Below are 22,753 nucleotides of genomic sequence, written 5' to 3' on the forward strand. Positions count from 1 at the left end.
AATTATCTCTTTCAGTGTCAATCCACCATCAGCCCTACACCAACTACTGCTGCACGTGAGTTTTTCATTTGCCTTCTAGCTCTCTCACTGGTTCCCTGATGTTAGACAACTGTTTGTCCACAGGACTTTTCTCTCAGACAATCCAAAGGCCCACACAACACTCTGAAAATGCTGGTAATTTTCAGTATCTGAAATTAAGCGCAGAGATTATGAATGACAACATACATTACATACATTTTGCTTTATGTAATGTACACCAGCTGAGATTGATAGTATTTAGTTTATACCATATATTGGAAACTCAGTCTTGGAATTGTCAGTCATGATCGAGGTTTTAATCTTGTACAATGATGGCCACCATTGTGAGACAGAGCTTGAAGTACAACTCGCCCAGAGCTTCACCTCAAGATAATCTGCCTATCCCTTGTGAGATAGTGAGTTTATACACTAATATTAAGGGGTGTTACCATCTATTCAAATAGGCCATTGGGACAAGGCCCCTTTGTCTCGACCTGGAGGGGGAAGGTGAGAGCAATATCACACTTCTCTCCCAGGTCAAGACCAAGTATAATGATGCCAGGAAATGCTGACATGCTAATAAATTACAAAGAAGAGTGACATTTATATTAGGTATAAATAAAAATTGAATTATTGACTATGGCATATCCTTATTAACTATGAATCTCAAATGACCGGTCCATTTAAGCTGTACTTTGTTGTCTATTTATTTTATCTTTTTATTTTATTTCTTTTTCAAATTTGTATTAATTTATTTTCTATGTTTATTTATATACTTGAATCCTATTCCTACTACCTTGCTGCTTTGACAATTGAATTTCCCTCACGGGATTAATACAAGTTTATCTATCTATCTATCTATCTATCTATCTATCTATCTATCTATCTATCTATCTATCTATCTATCTATCTATCTATCTATCTATCTATCTCTCTCTCTCTCTCTATCTATCTATCTATCTATCTATCTATATATATATATATACCCAAGGGTTAACATTCTTTTAAGAAAGTGTACAGAACACAATATTTAGACTTGATCTATGCTTGATATTTGGAATTGTAGACCTTACATTTAATTGAATAGTTCTGTCTTTCAGGATCATACTTAGAACCACAATGCCATAAAATGAGAAACTGTACCTCAAGAACAAAAAACATACATTAAATGTATTATTAAACAGGATAAATAACTTTAGGGAAGTGAGGACAAAAAGGTTCCTACTCCACACAATCTCATTCCAACTACCAGTCTCCATTTATATAGTTAGCGTCATCTATAGAAAATGTTCTGGCTCTCTTTGAGATGGTATAAGGGAAAATCCCACTTATGAATGAATGAATACATTTTGTAGACATGTTTGACATACAAAGGCAAGATGTATTAGTATTTACAATCCATCTAGCCCTTCTACTCAGGATTTTAGTTTGACATTGTGGGCCACCTAAAAATCTTCTCTGTCAAGAACTGGGCCTCCTAAATCTATGTACACTATGATTTGCATTATTACAGTTTTTATCCATTGCTTTGGGCAACTTCACAAAACAGAAATTACATTCTCAAAACAACACGTGCAAGCCTCCAAACCACTGGGCACTGGTTCACGACAGATTGGCATTTCTCATTCCTTTAATCAAATTGCAATTGTTTTAGAAACTCCTTGCAAATGACAAGTACAATTGCCTACAGTTTGCACACATTTCAAATGATTTAGCACATCTGTGCAAATGGTTAGGTACAATTGCCTTCAGTTAGCCCAATTACCAATTGAATACATCTTGCTGGTCTAAACTGACTGTTGCTTCTCAGTCAAGTGGTTGTTCTCTGCAAAACATGTTGGCATAATTTCATTGAGTACATCATCACCTGCAAAATAGTTCACTCTACTGTCAAAATCTTTCAGGCACATAATACCATGAAAAACATCATGGTATATCCTGTAATATGGATCTCTTGGATCATCAGCTTAATTTTCAGGTGCAACTAGAACTTTAGGGGGAGATTCACACATCCGATCACCAATCACACAGTAAGTTTAGTAAGCTGACAGGTCCTATCCAGGAGTATAAATGCTTCCATCAAATATCTAGAGCTTGACCAAGTTCAGTACAATTTATGAACATGGAAGCACCTGGCCAGGGAAACAACCAAGAGCAACTGCCTGTTAGAGGAAGAGGAGGAAGAAAAAGAGGAGCAACGGCGGATGTCCCAGGCCAGCGCGGGGGCAACATCACCATGTGTGATGCCATTTTAGAGAATAGTGTAGTCACCCACATTCCCAGTCTTGGCCCATACAATACCCATAAGCTCCAGGTTGTGTTGTTAGTGTAGGCTATACATCATTTTAGTTTTGATGTGCTTATTGTATGACAGTATATTGTGCTGTACGCATTTTCTGTTACTGTAACCACGATGTATGGCAATAACTGTAACAGTTTCCATGGTAGTTTGAGTGCAGTATGAGTGCTACCTTGTAGGCTACGCTTGAATTTTTCTTTTTTCTGTTTGATACACAAAGTATTCTGGAAAGAAAACAGTAAACATTCAGTGTCAAAGGACTGAGCCAAGATTGAAATGTGCACTTGAGGGATATTTCTATGGTCCAAAACATCTAAACGTTTTGACCTGCAGTGCTTAAACAATGCCAAAGGGACTTTTCATTTTGGGGGCACTGACTATTAGTATGAGAAAAGGAATTAGTTTTAATTGATGAGTTGTCTGTTTTGAGAGAGATATGACCTTTTGCTGGTGTGCCATAGTGTTTTGATAAACCATCTAGGTTATTTTGGCAAATATATTTAAAGCTTGGAGAATGTCCTTTTCTTTTCGGGAAGGAACTTTTCATTTTGGGGGCATTGACTATTTTTATGAGAAAATGATTTGGTTTTGAAGCTTGACTTAACTGTTTTGGGTGAGATATGACCTTTTGAAGGTGATCTATGTAGTTGTGCTGAACCATATAGGCTATTTTGCCAAATGCACTAAGAGCTTTGAGAATGTAATTTCAGTTTCGTGAAATTGCCCAAAGCAATGGATAAAAACTGTAATGAATTAATCTACAGTCCAAATTAGCATCAATGCCTCCCTCTCAAAAAATTGTATTCCAATGATTGAAGGCATATAATATTTGGAGATTTTGTGAAGACCAATTTCTGTTGCTGTGATAATCTCTGAATCTGATTTATCTCTCCTTTTTGTTATTGGTCAATTTAAATTAAGATATCAATTTATTTTATTTGTATTCTAGATTCCCTCTTGCAGTCTCCATTCTAAATGTATATCTCTCTTTTCATATGACCTTCCATCTGTCTGTGTTTCTGTCTTGTCCTCCCCTCCCCTTCAGCTCCCCCTCCTGTTACCCAGGTGAATGTGAGGAACCGCTCTGAGACTCACATAGAGCTAGAGTGGACCAAAGTCATCGGCATCAACACTTATACTTACATACTGAAAGATAGAAATGGAACAGAGACCAGAATCCCTGAATCAGCTGGGGACAAAGTGACACACACAGTGTCATCTCTCTCTGCTGGAACAAACTACTCGTTCACTCTCTTCACTGTGTTTGGGGAAGTGAGAAGCATAGGATTTGAGTTCTCAGCAGTTACAGGTAAGTTCCCTCTGATTCCACACGTATTGACTGGGCAATCTTTGTAGCTGGTTTTCTGCATATATGTGAACAGGCAAAAACCAGCCTGTAACTAATACCATGTCTTAATTTCAAAGACTGAAGAGGCTTTTACCACTTAAAGCTCCATTATGTAGGATCTGCTGATTCTTTTTCAATGTGAGGACCCCAAGAGGTGCGGGGTGAAATAAATGGACAGTTGTTTACAGCAGCTAATAATAATAATAATAATAATATTAATAATAATAATAAACTTTATTTGTATAGCACCTTTCATACAAAACACAGCAGTTCAAAGTGCTTTACAGCAAATAAATTACGTGGAGAGAAATTACAATAATGTGCTGATGAATACTCATAGCATTGACATGGGCGCCATGGTAACTAGCTAGCTGGCCACTTATACCATTTCCAGTGAGGTTAATGCGTTAACACTTCCTGCATTTTGGCAGGCACACCTAGGGCTTTTGTGAAACATTATTTAAAACAAATCTATAGAATGAGAGGAAATAGCTATTAATAATAACTATTCTTAGCTTAAAAGTTTCAATACTTCTGCAGATGTAAGTTAGAAGTCAGCTACAGGGTAACATACATTTCTTGTACAAGGATAGGAAAAGAAAAAGAGCGAGAAACCGAGCAAGAGACCCTACACGGAACCGAGCAAGTCAGATGTCGAGCTGGCCTTCTTTCTATTGGTCTAGTCAGTAATAAGTTACGAGATAATTACGGGATAATCATCCATAGAGCATCTTCTGTTGAGAGTTTAGAGCCTTTTGATAAAGGCTGTGCTGTGATAATCTCTGAATCTGATTTATCTCTCCTTTTTGTTATTGGTCAATTTAAATTAAGATATCAATTTATTTTATTTGTATTCTAGATTCCCTCTTGCAGTCTCCATTCTAAATGTATATCTCTCTTTTCATATGACCTTCCATCTGTCTGTGTTTCTGTCTTGTCCTCCCCTCCCCTTCAGCTCCCCCTCCTGTTACCCAGGTGAATGTGACAACCCGCTCTGAGACTCACATAGAGCTAGAGTGGACCAAAGTCATCGGCATCAACACTTATACTTACATACTGAAAGATAGAAATGGAACAGAGACCAGAATCCCTGAATCAGCTGGGGACAAAGTGACACACAAAGTGTCATCTCTCTCTGCTGGAACAAACTACTCGTTCACTCTCTTCACTGTGTTTGGGGAAGTGAGAAGCATAGGATTTGAGTTCTCAGCAGTTACAGGTAAGTTCCCTCAGATTCCACACGTATTGACTGGGCAATCTTTGTAGCTGGTTTTCTGCATATATGTGAACAGGCAAAAACCAGCCTGTAACTAATACCATGTCTTAATTTCAAAGACTGAAGAGGCTTTTACCACTTAAAGCTCCATTATGTAGGATCTGCTGATTCTTTTTCAATGTGAGGACCCCAAGAGGTGCGGGGTGAAATAAATGGACAGTTGTTTACAGCAGCTAATAATAACTAGAAAATGCATTTCCTGAAGGAAATACCAGTGCATGAAATGCAAAAGTTAGGAAAGGAAGAAGAAAAGAAAGAAGAGTGAAAGAAGGAAAGAAGAAAGGAAAGAAGTGTGGAAGAAGGAAAGAAGAAAGGATAGAAGAGTGAAGAAAGGAGAGAAGAGAGGATGAAGGAAAGAAGAGTGAAAGAAGGAAAGAAGAAAAGAAAGAAGAGTGAAGAAAGGAAAGAAGAGTGAAAGAAGGAAATAATAGTTGAAGAAGGAAAGAAGAAAAGGAAAGAAGAGTGAAAGAAGGAAAGAAGAAAGGAGAGTGAAGAAAGGAAAGAAAAGTGAAAGAAGGAAAGAAGAGTGGAAGGAGGAAAGATGAGTGGAAGAAGGAAAGAAGAGTGAAAGAGAAAAAGAGAGTGAAAATATTGAAAAAAGGAGATAAAAATGGAGTGAAGGAGAGATTGAGTGTGAGAGAAAGTAGACTGAGAGGGATAGAGAGAAAGATGGAGAGATGGAGAGAAAAAAAGTAGAGAATGGAAGGTGTCTTAATGTTCCTAGTTACAGTTAAATTGAGAGGGACAGAGAAGGGGTTCCTTTGATTTGGCTCAGCTGTCAGTGACGCACAGGTGCAAGCCAGTTTAAAGACCCTATTATGATGTCATAATGGCCCAATGTAAGTCAATGGGAAAATTTCGATTCGTTTTTATTTAATATCTTAAAAAGTATAAAGTTTAGAAAAGTGAAAAATACATAGCATAAGTGTCCTTTACAAGACCTACGCGACAAAGTTTGAATGAAGTTTCTACGTTAAGCGGTTCGGGCTGAATTAATCGCAGAAAAAGGTAACAAGAATAAGAAGAAGAAGAAGAAGAAGCCTAGGAATAACAATACAGGGCATTTCATGCAATGTAATAATAATAATAATAATATTAATAATAATAATAAACTTTATTTGTATAGCACCTTTCATACAAAACACAGCAGTTTAAAGTGCTTTACAGCAAATAAATTACGTGGAGAGAAATTACAATAATGTGCTGATGAATACTCATAGCATTGACATGGGCGCCATGGTAACTAGCTAGCTGGCCACTTATACCATTTCCAGTGAGGTTAATGCGTTAACTCTTCCTGCATTTTGGCAGGCACACCTAGGGCTTTTGTGAAGCATTATTTAAAACAAATCTATAGAATGAGAGGAAATAGCTATTAATAATAACTATTCTTAGCTTAAAAGTTTCAATACTTCTGCAGATGTAAGTTAGAAGTCAGTTACAGGGCAACATACGTTTCTTGTACAAGGATAGGAAGAGAAAAAGAGAGAGAAACCGAGCAAGAGACCCTACACGGAACCGAGCAAGTCAGATGTCGAGCTGGCCTTCTTTCTATTGGTCTAGTCAGTAATAAGTTACGAGATAATTACGGGATAATCATCCATAGAGCATCTTCTGTTGAGAGTTTAGAGCCTTTTGATAAAGGCTGTGCTGTGATAATCTCTGAATCTGATTTATCTCTCCTTTTTGTTATTGGTCAATTTAAATTAAGATATCAATTTATTTTATTTGTATTCTAGATTCCCTCTTGCAGTCTCCATTCTAAATGTATATCTCTCTTTTCATATGACCTTCCATCTGTCTGTGTTTCTGTCTTGTCCTCCCCTCCCCTTCAGCTCCCCCTGATGTTACCCAGGTGAATGTGAGGAACCGCTCTGAGACTCACATAGAGCTAGAGTGGACCAAAGTCATCGGCATCAACACTTATACTTACATACTGAAAGATAGCAATGGAACAGAGACCAGCATCCCTGAATCAGCTGGGGACAAAGTGACACACACAGTGTCATCACTCTCTGCTGGAACAAACTACTCGTTCACTCTCTTCACTGTGTTTGGGGAAGTGAGAAGCATAGGATTTGAGTTCTCAGCAGTTACAGGTATGTTCCCTCAGATTCACTGAACCCTTTAATGATCTCGCTAAGGGAAAAAGAACAGGAAGGGGAAAAAAGATAAGAATCATTTTGTGTTATGGTCCTGACATTAGTTAGCCTGACGATGTCATACTCATAATTCTAGTCAGAATATGAGTCTGAGACTGGACCACTGGGCTGTGATTATGGGGCGTGTTTCAACGAACCAGGAAAGAAAATTCCTCTTCGCTGAATTGGATACCTAGAACCAATCAGAGCAACGTAGTATTATTACCATCTGATAGATTAAACTTTTACCTGATCCCGTAGGAAGGACGGCAAAAACATATTTTCAATCGACAAATGCCTTGATCGCGTTTCTCTGTTCCTCTTTCAAAATGAATGCGCTGTCAATATCTGTTGAGATATGCCTGCTCACGTTACTTAATTAGCACTCAAGGCTAGAAGCTACCATTAGTTTCAATGTTTTTTTTGTCTACGCTGTTAGCATAACCTTTCAATAATGGTCTAGAGTGCATAAGTTAAGACCTACAATCCTAGGCAACATTGGTGTTGCGTATACACAACTAACCGAGTCAATGTAGACATAAAAAAAGTCGTGTAGATACCTTAAATCATATCAAATATGTCCCACTAAGCTCCCGAAACGGCGCCATCTTTGTTCGATGTATACCGGTATTCTATCTATGTCTGTCCATCAACGTATAAAGCCCGCCCTTACAATTTGAATGGTCAGATCCCTTTTCGGGGCCGTTTAAACCCTCCCAACTAGCTCGACTCCAGACTGAATCTCCCAGACCAAAAATTTTGTGGGCGGAGTTCAGGCTGGTATCCAGGCTAGACATTAGTATGCCATAGTTAGAAATAGCCAAACGTATTGACTGGGCAATCTTTGTAGCTGGTTTTCTGCATATATGTGAACAGGCAAAAACCAGCCTGTAACTAATACCATGTCTTAATTTCAAAGACTGAAGAGGCTGTTACCACTTAAAGCTCCATTATGTAGGATCTGCTGATTCTTTTTCAATGTGAGGACCCCAAGAGGTGCGGGGTGAAATAAATGGACAGTTGTTTACAGCAGCTAATAATAATAAAGCTTTATTTGTATAGCACCTTTCATACAAAAAATGCAGCTCAAAGTGCTTTACATACAGTAGAGACAGAATCAGGAGCATTCACAAAATATTTAAAACATCTAAAACAATCAGGGGCACATCACACAATAAAAGATATAAAACATAAAAATAATAAAAGAGAAAAAAATAAATAAAAAAAAATTAATAATAATAATAATAATAATAAACTTTATTTGTATAGCACCTTTCATACAAAACACAGCAGTTCAAAGTGCTTTACAGCAAATAAATTACGTGGAGAGAAATTACAATAATGTGCTGATGAATACTCATAGCATTGACATGGGCGCCATGGTAACTAGCTAGCTGGCCACTTATACCATTTCCAGTGAGGTTAATGCGTTAACTCTTCCTGCATTTTGGCAGGCACACCTAGGGCTTTTGTGAAACATTATTTAAAACAAATCTATAGAATGAGAGGAAATAGCTATTAATAACTAGAAAATGCATTTCCTGAAGGAAATACCAGTGCATGAAATGCAAAAGTTAAGAAAGAATGAATAAAAGAAAAGTGAAAGAAGGAAGGAAGAAAGGAAAGAACAGTAAAAGAAGGAAAGAAGAGTTGAAGAAGGAAAGAAGAAAGGAAAGAAGAGTGAAGAAAGGAAAGAAGAGTGGAAGAAAGAAAGAAGAAGGGGAGAAGAAAGGAAAGAAGAGTGAAGAAAGGAAATTAGAGTGGAAGAAGGAAAGAAGAGTGGAAGAAGGAAAGAAGAGTGGAAGAAGGAAAGAAAAGTGGAAGAAAGGAAGAAGAGCTGAAGAAGATAAGAAGAAAAGAAAGAAGAGTGAAAGAAGGAAAGAAGAAAAGAAGAAAAGAAAAAGGTAAGAAGAGTGGAAGAAGGGAAGAAGAAAGGAAAGAAGAGTGGAAGAAGGAAAGAAGAAAGGAAAGAAGAGTGTAAGAAGGAAAGAAGAAAGGAAAGAAGAGTGTAAGAAGGAAAGAAGAGTGAAGAAAGGAAAGAAAAGTGGAAGAAGGAAAGAAGAGTGGATGAAGGAAAAAAGAAAGGCAAGAAGAGTGGAAGAAGGAAAGACAAAAGGAAAGAAGAGTGAAGAAAGGAGAGAAGAGTGGAAGAGGGAAAGAAGAAAGGAAAGAAGAGTGAAAGAAGGAAAGAAGAAAAGAAAGAAGAGAGAAGAAAGGAAAGAAGAGTGGAAGAAGGAAAGAAGAAAAGAAAGAAGAGTGAAATAATGAAAGAAGAGTGAAATAATGAAAGAAGAAAGGAAAGAAGAGTGAAGGAAGGAAAGAAGAGTGGAAGAAGGAAATAAGGAAAGAAAGAAGAGTGAAAGAAGGAAAGAAGAAAGGAAAGAAGAGTGTAAGAAGGAAAGAAGAGTGAAGAAAGGAAAGAAAAGTGGAAGAAGGAAAGAAGAGTGGATGAAGGAAAAAAGAAAGGCAAGAAGAGTGGAAGAAGGAAAGAAAAATGGAAGAAGAAAATAAGAAAGGAAAGAAGAGTGGAAGAAGGAAAGAAGAGTGAACAAGAGTGGCTCTGGATGAAGAGATAAAGAGAGAGTGAAAATATTGAAAAAAGGAGATAAAAATGGAGTGAAGAAGAGAGATTGAGTGTGAGAGAAAGTTGACAGAGAGAAAGATGGAGAGAAAAAAAAATAGAGAATGGATGGTGTCTTAATGTTCCTAGTTACAGTTAAATTGAGAGGGACAGAGAGAGAAGTGGTTCTTTGGATTTGGCACAGGTGTCAGTGAAGCATACTAAGGCAGAAGGCAGTAACTTCTATGTTAAAGCTCAGTGGTATGATAACAATGGAATAATGACCCTATTAATTAATCAGTAGTAATACTATTTCATTTATCACAATTACCAATACAATGATTATCACACACACACACACACACACACACACACACACACACACACACACCATTGAATTATCACATTAAGCACATAAAACAATGAACTTGAATTGTCACATGAAACACATAAAACATCTATGTCAGTCCATTGGGGTGTGTGTGTGTGTGTGTGTGTGTGAGAGAGAGAGAGAGAGAGAGAGAGAGAGAGAACGATAGAGAATGAGGCCCATTTTCCCCCTCCACATGCCCCCGCTCGCCAAGCGAAGTTACCCGATTTAGATGCACCTTTTTCGGACTAGCCACAGGCACTGGGTGGGGGAATAGCCCGATAGCTTAGCATATCTGCCATGCAATTCTAATGGTAATGCTACCTAGCTTGGTATGCTAACTGTCGGTAGCCTATACATCGTGAAATCAACCAAAATACTGATGTCACTGGCTTTAATTACAGTGCATGAAATGCCCTGTATTGTTATTCCTAGGCTTCTTCTTCTTCTTATTCTTGTTACCTTTTTCTGCGATTAATTCAGCCCGAACCGCTTAACGTAGAAACTTCATTCAAACTTTGTCGCGTAGGTCTTGTAAACGACACTTATGCTATGTATTTTTCACTTTTCTAAACTTTATACTTTTTAAGATATTAAAGAAAAACGAATATACATTTCTCCCATTGACTTACATTGGGCCATTATGACATCATAATAGGGTCTTTAAACTGGCTTGCACCTGTGCTTCACTGACAGCTGCACCAAATCAAAGGAACCTCTTCTCTCTCTGTCCCTCTCAATTTAACTGTAACTAGGAACATTAAGACACCTTCCATTCTCTACTTTTTTTTCTCTCCATCTCTCCATCTTTCTCTCTATCCCTCTCAGTCTACTTTCTCTCACACTCAATCTCTCTTCTTCACTCCATTTTTATCTCCTTTTTTCAATATTTTCACTCTCTTTTTCTCTTTATCCAGAGCCACTCTTGTTCACTCTTCTTTCCTTCTTCCACTCTTCTTTCCTTTCTTGTTCAACTCTTCTTTCCTTCTTTCACTTTTCTTTCTTTACTCTCCTTTCTTCTGTCCTTCTTTCACGCTTCTTTCTTTTCTTCTTTCCTTCTTCAACTATTCTTTCCTTCTTTCACTCTTTTTTCCTTTCTTCACTCTTCTTCCCTTCTTCCACTCTTCTTTCCATCTTCCACTCTTCTTTCCTTCTTTCACTCTTCTTTCCTTTCTTCTTTCCTTCTTTCACTCTTCTTTCTTTTCTTCTTCCTTTCTTAACTTTTGCATTTCATGCACTGGTATTTCCTTCAGGAAATGCATTTTCTAGTTTGATAATGGCATGTTAGTAGTACATTTAATATCAGTACATTTGTTTAATTACTGCTGATATTTTACAAATACGTCAAAAACTCATTTTTGACCAAACTTGAAGTTACGGTCTTTTGCCTTAGCACGGCAGAGTAAAGCACAGGTGCAAGCCAGTTTAAAGACCCTATTATGATGTCATAATGGCCCAATGTAAGTCAATGGGAGAAATTTATATTAGTTTTTCTTTAATATCTTAAAAAGTATAAAGTTTAGAAAAGTGAAAAATACATAGCATAAGTGTCGTTTACAAGACCTACGCGACAAAGTTTGAATGAAGTTTCTACGTTAAGCGGTTTGGGCTGAATTAATCGCAGAAAAAGGTAACAAGAACTAGAAAATGCATTTCCTGAAGGAAATACCAGTGCATGAAATGCAAAAGTTAGGAAAGGAAGAAGAAAAGAAAGAAGAGTGAAAGAAGGAAAGAAGAAAGGAAAGAACAGTGGAAGAAGGAAAGAAGAAAGGATAGAGGAGTGAAGAAAGGAGAGAAGAGAGGATGAAGGAAAGAAGAGTGAAAGAAGAAAAGAAAGAAGAGTGAAGAAAGGAAAGAAGAGTGGAAGAAGAAAAGAAAGAAGAGTGAAAGAAGGAAATAATAGTTGAAGAAGGAAAGAAGAAAAGGAAAGAAGAGTGAAAGAAGGAAAGAAGAAAGGAGAGTGAAGAAAGGAAAGAAAAGTGAAAGAAGGAAAGAAGAGTGAAAGAGAAAAAGAGAGTGAAAATATTGAAAAAAGGAGATAAAAATGGAGTGAAGAAGAGAGATTGAGTGTGAGAGAAAGTAGACTGAGAGAGAAAGATGGAGATATGGAGAGAAAAAAAAATTGAGAATGGATGGTGTCTTAATGTTCCTAGTTACAGTTAAATTGAGAGGGACAGAGAGAGAAGAGGTTCCTTTGATTTGGCGCAGCTGTCAGTAAAGCACAGGTGCAAGCCAGTTTAAAGACCCTATTATGATGTCATAATGGCCCAATGTAAGTCAATGGGAGAAATTTATATTCGTTTTTCTTTAATATCTTAAAAAGTATAAAGTTTAGAAAAGTGAAAAATACATAGCATAAGTGTCGTTTACAAGACCTACGTGACAAAGTTTGAATGAAGTTTCTACATTAAGCGGTTCGGGCTGAATTAATCGCAGAAAAAGGTAACAAGAATAAGAAGAAGAAGAAGAAGAAGCCTAGGAATAACAATACAGGGCATTTCATGCACTGTAATAAGAAGAAGAAGAAGAAGCCTAGGAATAACAATACAGGGCATTTCATGCACTGTAATAACTATTCTTAGCTTAAAAGTTTCAATACTTCTGCAGATGTAAGTTAGAAGTCAGCTACAGGGTAACATACGTTTCTTGTACAAGGATAGGAAAAGAAAAAGAGAGAGAAACCGAGCAAGAGACCCTACACGGAACCGAGCAAGTCAGATGTCGAGCTGGCCTTCTTTCTATTGGTCTAGTCAGTAATAAGTTACGAGATAATTACGGGATAATCATCCATAGAGCATCTTCTGTTGAGAGTTTAGAGCCTTTTGATAAAGAATCCACAGATAAGTGCATTTAGCCTCTCGTCTTCTGAGCTCACTAGAAAAAAATTCCAATTTTTCTGGAATTGGTTTAAAGCACTTGCATTCTCCATTCTAATGGAGTTAATTCTAAAATCCCACTTATGAACGAATGAATACATTTTGTAGACATGTTTGACATACAAAGGCAAGATGTATTAGTATTTACAATCCATCTAGCCCTTCTACTCAGGGTTTTAGTTTGACATTGTGGGCCACCTAAAAATCTTCTATGGGCCTGGAACTGGGCCTCCTAAATCTATCTACACTACACTATGATTTACATTATTAATGGATTAATATACAAACTAGAAAATGCATTTCCTGAAGGAAATACCAGTGCATGAAATGCAAAAGTTAAGAAAGAACGAATAAAAGAAAAGAAAAGTGAAAGAAGGAAGGAAGAAAGGAAAGAACAGTAAAAGAAGGAAAGAAGAGTGGAAGAAGGAAAGAAGAAAGGAAAGAATAGTGAAGAAAGGAAAGAAGAGTGGAAGAAGGGAAGAAAAAAGGAAAGAAGAGTGAAGAAAGGAAATTAGAGTGGAAGAAGGAAAGAAGAAAGGAAAGAAGAGTGGAAGAAGGAAAGAAGAGTGAAGAAAGAGAAGAAGAGTGGAAGAAGGGAAGAAGATAAGAAGAAAAGAAAGAAGTGTGAAAGAAGGAAAGAAGAAAAAGAAAAAGGTAAGAAGAGTGGAAGAAGGGAAGAAGAAAGGAAAGAAGAGTGGAAGAAGGAAAGAAGAAAGTAAAGAAGAGTAGAAAGAAGGAAAGAAGAGAGGAAGAAACAAAGTAAGGAAAGAAGAGTGAACAAGAGTGGCTCTGAATAAAGACAGTAAAGAGAGAGTGAAAATATTGAAAGAAGGAGAAAAAAAGAGTGAAGCAGAGAGATGGAGTGTGAGAGAAAGTAGAGTGAGAGTGATAGAGAGAAAGAAGGAGAGAGAAAAAACTAGAAAATGCATTTCCTGAAGGAAATACCAGTGCATGAAATGCAAAAGTTAGGAAAGGAAGAAGAAAAGAAAGAAGAGTGAAAGAAGGAAAGAAGAAAGGATAGAAGAGTGAAGAAAGGAGAGAAGAGAGGATGAAGGAAAGAAGAGTGAAAGAAGGAAAGAAGAAAAGAAAGAAGAGTGAAGAAAGGAAAGAGGAGTGGAAGAAAAGAAAGAAGAGTGAAGAAAGGAAAGAAGAGTGAAAGAAGGAAAGAAGAAAGGAGAGTGAAGAAAGGAAAGAAAAGTGAAAGAAGGAAAGAAGAGTGAAAGAGAAAAAGAGTGAAAATATTGAAAAAAGGAGATAAAAATGGAGTGAAGAAGAGAGATTGAGTGTGAGAGAAAATAGACTGAGAGGGATAGAGAGAAAGATGGAGAGATGGAGAGAAAAAAAGTAGAGAATGGAAGGTGTCTTAATGTTCCTACACTGTAAAAAAAAAAAAAGTTGGGTGAACTCAAAATTTTAAGGCAACAAACTTCAGTAAAATTTTAAGTTGGGCAATTAAACTCAATATTTTAAGTTTTGCTTTTGAGTTTGCTCAACTCTGAATTCTGATTTTGGTCAACTCAAGAGTAAGTTCTACTAACTCATAATTTTACATTGTAATAACATTTAATCCTTACTTGTGCCAACTCTCCCCTAAGTTGTACTTACTTATTATTTAACATTGTAATAACATTTAATCCTTACTTGTGCTAACTCTCCCCTAAGTTGTACTTACTTATTATTTAACATTGTAATAACTTTTAATCCTTACTTGTGCTAACTCTCCCCTAAGTTGTACTTACTTATTATTTAACATTGTCATAACTTTTAATCCTTACTTCTGCTAACTCTCCCCTAAATTGTACTAACTTATTATTTAACGTTGTAATAACTTTAAATCCTCACTTCAGCTAACTGTCCTGTAAATTGTAGTAATTTATAATTTTACATTGTAATCTTATACAGAATTCACTTTAAATGGGTTTAGCAGAATAATTTAAGAGGAATTTAAAATCGCACACTGCAATAGTTTATAATGTAACTCAACTTTATAATTTATAACCAGGAACTTCTAATCAAATGTATAGATAATTACAGACGCAACATATACATTCAAAACATTTGTTTTATTTATACTGTATCAAATCCCTTCCAAAAGGGGCAAGTAAATGCAAACTATCGAGACCATGTAACATGTTTCAGAAAAACCAACCAAAAAAAAAATGTTTACAAGGGAAGGCCCTTTAAAGCTGCAGTTTGTCTATGTGCAGAGATGTCAGATGTCTGAAACAAGAGTTGCATGAAACATTACAAGATGTAATTGACATATAAGAAGTAGAGTAAACATGCAGGCAGCTGTCCTTTTCAATATCCAAAATGATTGCTACGATTACGATTGCTCACTGTGAAGGTATATCCACTGGAGGTGCTTTTTGTGTCACTGACAGGCTCATATCATTATCAGTGTCTGACAACATTATGAAAAGGCTCCCCACAGAGCAATGTCTTTTTGTTTTTAAGATTAAAATACCCTTTGTTTAACAAGAAAAAGCCGCTATATCACCTCGATTTGAAAACTGAATCAAAAACGTCTAAAAATGACCTATATATTCCACAATTCACACTACATGGACAAAGATGTAAACAGTGTTGTTGGACTGCTCATTAACTTCACTGGAGCAATTCCAAGAACGCGATTGGATAACAACGTCAAAACGTCACGATTATCGGACCCAAAGTGTAGCTGCCCTCTCCATTTGCCTCGGGAATAAAGTTATCGATAACAACTTAATAAGCAATAACTGCAAGTGGCAACAATTTTTGTCTAAACGTGAATACAAAAGTAGAACATATTTACAAAAACATGGCTTCTCCATATCCAGGGAACGTTAAAATGCAAGAAATCGCACCTCGGCCCACCACCTATTAGGGGAAGCCAAGCTTTAAAGAAATCGCCACTGGTCGTAAGTGTGAACTAGCCAGGTAACAAACTACACACGATGGCAGACAATGCTAATATTTGTATGATGTACCCAAAAAATGAGCTCCCCCTCTTTGAAAGATCAGCAGCCGCCACTGGTGGGGCAGGCAGCACACTAACTGCAGAACCGAGCAGCAACCTGTCGCTGGCCCCGCGCTCTCTCTGTCCCTACTAAACCAGCCTGCTCACCTGCTACCTGGAGCAGAGACGGAGCATGACTACCACTGTGTAGTAACACTACACTTCTGAAAGATGGCATAAAATGTCAGCTAATGTTGCAACCACAATTTTGAGTTAGCATTAATACCCTAATGTCTTTTTTGTATCTGTAACAAGCTGGCAAACACGAATTAAAGCAGCACAACGGATCAATAGCTATACGCTAGCTATATGCTATCAGCTAAAACTGACGAAATCTCTTGAAATGTGCTGACTTTGACATTATTACAAACTAGTTACTCAACAACTGTCCTTACACAGTCAAGCAAGTGCAACACAAGACAAAGCAAGATGGCAAATAAGCTTACTAGTTCAGCAGACAGTGGAAAGTTGGGCGGCAAAACTACAGAACGAAGTTATGTGCCTATAGACCCTGCATAGCAATGGCGCGGATGCAATTCTCTATATTAAAAGTCATTGTAGCGCCCCAATTTTTTTCAAGCTGTTATTTTTAGGTTAAACTGATTATCCTAACCATAATCCTGAAGTATAATTGTTGCATTGTGTTACTTTAACACAATACCAACAGTCAGAAGATAACATGCCTGTCCTGTTTGAATAGGTTGCCTGACTGATGCTAGCTTTCTCTAATGACTGATGCTAGCTTTCTCTAATGACTGAAAAGCTTTGTGTAAATGTCTTGGTCGCTTTCTCCATTAAACGACGTACAACATAGGCCTACTGCACAACACAACTCAGAATAAAATTCGCGCATCATTTTAATTTAATTAAAGGTTGATTTAAAACGTACCTGTTTGGACTCCAGCAAGAGACAGCAGCACAGCCAGAATGAGACTTCAATTGTAAAGTGCCAACGGACAGTTGGCTTTTTCCCGCATGTCACAACAAAGAGGGCTATATATTTTCAAGTTTTACCAACATAAAGTACTGTTTTAGGCCAACAAATACAAGTTGCTTTTTTTACAGTGTAGTTACAGTTAAATTGAGAGGGACAAAGAGGTTCCTTTGATTTGGCGCAGCTGTCAGTAAAGCACAGGTGCAAGCCAGTTTAAAGACCCTATCATGACGTCATAATGGCCCAATGTAAGTCAATGGGAAAATTTCGATTCGTTTTTATTTAATATCTTAAAAAGTATAAAGTTTTGAAAAGTGAAAAATACATAGCATAAGTGTCGTTTACAAGACCTACGCGACAAAGTTTGAATGAAGTTTCTACGTTAAGCGGTTCGGGCTGAATTAATCGCAGAAAAAGGTAACAAGAAGAAGAAGAAGAAGAAGAAGAAGAAGAAGAAGAAGAAGAAGCCTAGGAATAACAATACAGGGCATTTCATGCACTGTAAAAAGTAGAGTATGGAAGGTGTCTATTAATATTCCTAGTTATACAGTTGAATGGAGAGGTACAAAGAGAAGAGGACCCTTGGAGGCTTGCCGCAGCTGTCAGTGAAGCACAGGTGCAAGCCAGTTTAATTACCCTATTATGATGTCATAATGGCCCAATGTAAGTCAATGGGAACATTTAGATTCGTTTTTCTTTAATAACTTAAAAAGTATAAAGTTTAGAAAAGTGAAAAATACATAGCATAAGTGTCCTTTACAAGACCTACGCGACAAAGTTTGAATTAAGTTTCTACGTTAAGCGGTTCGAGCTGAATTAATCGCAGAAAAAGGTAAGAAGAATAACTAGAAAATGCATTTCCTGAAGGAAATACCAGTGCATGAAATGCAAAGGTTAAGAAAGGAAGAAGAGTGAAAGAAGGAAAGAAGAAAGGAAAGAAGAGTGTAAGAAGGAAAGAAGAGTGAAGAAAGGAAAGAAAAGTGGAAGAAGGAAAGAAGAGTGGATGAAGGAAAAAAGAAAGGCAAGAAGAGTGGAAGAAGGAAAGACAAAAGGAAAGAAGAGTGAAGAAAGGAGAGAAGAGTGGAAGAGGGAAAGAAGAAAGGAAAGAAGAGTGAAAGAAGGAAAGAAGAAAAGAAAGAAGAGTGAAGAAAGGAAAGAAGAGTGGAAGAAGGAAAGAAGAAAAGAAAGAAGAGTGAAATAATGAAAGAAGAAAGGAAAGAAGAGTGAAGGAAGGAAAGAAGAGTGGAAGAAGGAAATAAGGAAAGAAAGAAGAGTGAAAGAAGGAAAGAAGAAAGGAAAGAAGAGTGTAAGAAGGAAAGAAGAGTGAAGAAAGGAAAGAAAAGTGGAAGAAGGAAAGAAGAGTGGATGAAGGAAAAAAGAAAGGCAAGAAGAGTGGAAGAAGGAAAGAAAAATGGAAGAAGAAAATAAGAAAGGAAAGAAGAGTGGAAGAAGGAAAGAAGAGTGAACAAGAGTGGCTCTGGATGAAGAGATAAAGAGAGAGTGAAAATATTGAAAAAAGGAGATAAAAATGGAGTGAAGAAGAGAGATTGAGTGTGAGAGAAAGTTGACAGAGAGAAAGATGGAGAGATGGAGAGAAAAAAAAATAGAGAATGGATGGTGTCTTAATGTTCCTAGTTACAGTTAAATTGAGAGGGACAGAGAGAGAAGAGGTTCTTTGGATTTGGCACAGGTGTCAGTGAAGCATACTAAGGCAGAAGGCAGTAACTTCTATGTTAAAGCTCAGTGGTATGATAACAATGGAATAATGACCCTATTAATTAATCAGTAGTAATACTATTTCATTTATCACAATTACCAATACAATGATTATCACACACACACACACACACACACACACACACCATTGAATTATCACATTAAGCACATAAAACAATGAACTTGAATTGTCACATGAAACACATAAAACATCTATGTCAGTCCATTGGGTGTGTGTGTGTGTGTGTGTGTGTGTGTGTGTGTGTGTGTGTGTGTGTGTGTGTGTGTGTGTGTGTGTGAGAGAGAGAGAGAGAGAGAGAACGATAGAGAATGAGGCCCATTTTCCCCCTCCACATGCCCCCGCTCGCCAAGCGAAGTTACCCGATTTAGATGCACCTTTTTCGAACTAGCCACAGGCACTGGGTGGGGGAATAGCCCGATAGCTTAGCATATCTGCCATGCAATTCTAATGGTAATGCTACCTAGCTTGGTATGCTAACTGTCGGTAGCCTATACATCGTGAAATCAACCAAAATACTGATGTCACTGGCTTTAATTTGATAATGGCATGTTAGTAGTACATTTAATATCAGTACATTTGTTTAATTACTGCTGATATTTTACAAATACGTCAAAAACTCATTTTTGACCAAACTTGAAGTTACGGTCTTTTGCCTTAGCACGGCAGAGTAAAGCGCACAGGTGCAAGCCAGTTTAAAGACCCTATTATGATGTCATAATGGCCCAATGTAAGTCAATGGGAGAAATTTATATTCGTTTTTCTTTAATATCTTAAAAAGTATAAAGTTTAGAAAAGTGAAAAATACATAGCATAAGTGTCGTTTACAAGACCTACGCGACAAAGTTTGAATGAAGTTTCTACGTTAAGCGGTTCGGGCTGAATTAATCGCAGAAAAAGGTAACAAGAATAAGAAGAAGAAGAAGCCTAGGAATAACAATACAGGGCATTTCATGCACTGTAACTAGAAAATGCATTTCCTGAAGGAAATACCAGTGCATGAAATGCAAAGGTTAAGAAAGGAAGAAGAAAAGAAAGAAGAGTGAAAGAAGGAAAGAAGAAAGGAAAGAAGAGTGTAAGAAGGAAAGAAGAGTGAAGAAAGGAAAGAAAAGTGGAAGAAGGAAAGAAGAGTGGATGAAGGAAAAAAGAAAGGCAAGAAGAGTGGAAGAAGGAAAGACAAAAGGAAAGAAGAGTGAAGAAAGGAGAGAAGAGTGGAAGAGGGAAAGAAGAAAGGAAAGAAGAGTGAAAGAAGGAAAGAAGAAAAGAAAGAAGAGTGAAGAAAGGAAAGAAGAGTGGAAGAAGGAAAGAAGAAAAGAAAGAAGAGTGAAATAATGAAAGAAGAAAGGAAAGAAGAGTGTAAGAAGGAAAGAAGAGTGGAAGAAGGAAATAAGGAAAGAAAGAAGAGTGAAAGAAGGAAAGAAGAAAGGAAAGAAGAGTGTAAGAAGGAAAGAAGAGTGAAGAAAGGAAAGAAAAGTGGAAGAAGGAAAGAAGAGTGGATGAAGGAAAAAAGAAAGGCAAGAAGAGTGGAAGAAGGAAAGAAAAATGGAAGAAGAAAATAAGAAAGGAAAGAAGAGTGGAAGAAGGAAAGAAGAGTGAACAAGAGTGGCTCTGGATGAAGAGATAAAGAGAGAGTGAAAATATTGAAAAAAGGAGATAAAAATGGAGTGAAGAAGAGAGATTGAGTGTGAGAGAAAGTTGACAGAGAGAAAGATGGAGAGATGGAGAGAAAAAAAATAGAGAATGGATGGTGTCTTAATGTTCCTAGTTACAGTTAAATTGAGAGGGACAGAGAGAGAAGAGGTTCTTTGGATTTGGCACAGGTGTCAGTGAAGCATACTAAAACAGAAGGCAGTAACTTCTATGTTAAAGCTCAGTGGTATGATAACAATGGAATAATGACCCTATTAATTAATCAGTAGTAATACTATTTCATTTATCACAATTACCAATACAATGATTATCACACACACACACACACACACACACACACACACCATTGAATTATCACATTAAGCACATAAAACAATGAACTTGAATTGTCACATGAAACACATAAAACATCTATGTCAGTCCATTGGGGTGTGTGTGTGTGTGTGTGTGTGTGTGTGTGTGTGTGTGTGTGTGTGTGTGAGAGAGAGAGAGAGAGAGAGAGAGAGAACGATAGAGAATGAGGCCCATTTTCCCCCTCCACATGCCCCCGCTCGCCAAGCGAAGTTACCCGATTTAGATGCACCTTTTTCGGACTAGCCACAGGCACTGGGTGGGGGAATAGCCCGATAGCTTAGCATATCTGCCATGCAATTCTAATGGTAATGCTACCTAGCTTGGTATGCTAACTGTCGGTAGCCTATACATCGTGAAATCAACCAAAATACTGATGTCACTGGCTTTAATTTGATAATGGCATGTTAGTAGTACATTTAATATCAGTACATTTGTTTAATTACTGCTGATATTTTACAAATACGTCAAAAACTCATTTTTGACCAAACTTGAAGTTACGGTCTTTTGCCTTAGCACGGCAGAGTAAAGCACAGGTGCAAGCCAGTTTAAAGACCCTATTATGATGTCATAATGGCCCAATGTAAGTCAATGGGAGAAATTTATATTCGTTTTTCTTTAATATCTTAAAAAGTATAAAGTTTAGAAAAGTGAAAAATACATAGCATAAGTGTCGTTTACAAGACCTACGCGACAAAGTTTGAATGAAGTTTCTACGTTAAGTGGTTCGGGCTGAATTAATCGCAGAAAAAGGTAACAAGAATAAGAAGAAGAAGAAGAAGAAGAAGCCTAGGAATAACAATACAGGGCATTTCATGCACTGTAATAAGAAGAAGAAAATGCCTAGGGATAACAATACAGGGCATTTCATGCACTGTAATTAGCATCAATGCCTCCCTTTCAAAAGATTGTATTCCAATAATTGAAGGCATATAATATTTGGAGATTTTGTGAGGACCAATTTCTGTTGCTGTGATAATCTCTGAATCTGATTTATCTCTCCTTTTTGTTATTGGTCAATTTAAATTAAGATATAAATTTATTACAGTGCATGAAATGCCCTGTATTGTTATTCCTAGGCATTTTCTTCTTATTACAGTGCATGAAATGCCCTGTATTGTTATTCCTAGGCATTTTCTTCTTCTTCTTCTTATTCTTCTTACCTTTTTCTGCGATTAATTCAGCTCGAACCGCTTAACGTAGAAACTTCATTCAAACTTTGTCGCGTAGGTCTTGTAAAGGACACTTATGCTATGTTTCTAAACTTTATACTTTTTAAGTTATTAAAGAAAAACGAATCTAAATTTTCCCATTGACTTACATTGGGCCATTATGACATCATAATAGGGTAATTAAACTGGCTTGCACCTGTGCTTCACTGACACCTGCGGCAAGCCTCCAAGGGTCCTCTTCTCTCTGTACCTCTCCATTCAACTGTATAACTAGGAATATTAATAGACACCTTCCATACTCTACTTTTTTTTCTCTCTATCACTCTCACTCTACTTTCTCTCGCACTCCATCTCTCTGCTTCACTCTTTTTTTCTCCTTCTTTCAATATTTTCACTCTCTCTTTACTGTCTTTATCCAGAGCCACTCTTCTTTCCTTACTTTGTTTCTTCCTCTCTTCTTTCCTTTCTTCTTTCCTTCTTTCTACTCTTCTTTACTTTCTTCTTTCCTTCTTCCACTCTTCTTTCCTTTCTTCTTCCCTTCTTCCACTCTTCTTACCTTTTTCTTTTCTTCTTTCCTTCTTTCACTCTTCTTTCTTTTCTTCTTATCTTCTTCGGCTCTTCTTCCCTTCTTCCACTTTTCTTTCCTTCTTCCACTCTTCTTTCCTTCTTCCACTCTAATTTCCTTTCTTCACTCTTCTTTCCTTTCTTCTTCCCTTCTTCCACGCTTCTTTCTTTCTTCCACTCTTCTTTCCTTCTTCAACTCTTCTTTCCTTCTTTTACTGTTCTTTCCTTTCTTCCTTCCTTCTTTCACTTTTCTTTTATTCGTTCTTTCTTAACTTTTGCATTTCATGCACTGGTATTTCCTTCAGGAAATGCATTTTCTAGTTAGTGTGCTTGCCCGAAGGGAAGCACACTATTGTTCTTCGTTTTTTACTATTTTTTTATTCTAGTAGTTTTTCTTGCAGCTAACTACTCCTCGCCCGATTGAGATAGAGACGCCGTTCAAACACCAAAACGTCCGGCCC

General features: G+C 37.1%; 1 protein-coding gene across 1 annotated transcript in view; it reads left to right on the plus strand.

The window, feature by feature from the left end:
- Nucleotides 1–350: 350 nt before the first annotated feature.
- Nucleotides 351–22,753, plus strand: part of LOC308362754 (receptor-type tyrosine-protein phosphatase eta-like) — a gene marked incomplete at both ends in the record, with an annotated part of 34,375 nt that continues 11,972 nt past the window's right edge. The window contains 4 exons of the mRNA XM_080835481.1: nucleotides 351–426; nucleotides 3,363–3,626; nucleotides 4,621–4,884; nucleotides 6,777–7,040. Of these exons, the coding sequence (XP_080691607.1) occupies nucleotides 351–426; nucleotides 3,363–3,626; nucleotides 4,621–4,884; nucleotides 6,777–7,040 (868 nt within the window). The remainder of the gene's footprint in view (nucleotides 427–3,362; nucleotides 3,627–4,620; nucleotides 4,885–6,776; nucleotides 7,041–22,753) is intronic.

The sequence above is a fragment of the Sprattus sprattus genome, assembly GCF_963457725.1.
Source record: "Sprattus sprattus genome assembly, chromosome: 3".
In the NCBI taxonomy this organism is placed as follows: domain Eukaryota; kingdom Metazoa; phylum Chordata; class Actinopteri; order Clupeiformes; family Clupeidae; genus Sprattus; species Sprattus sprattus.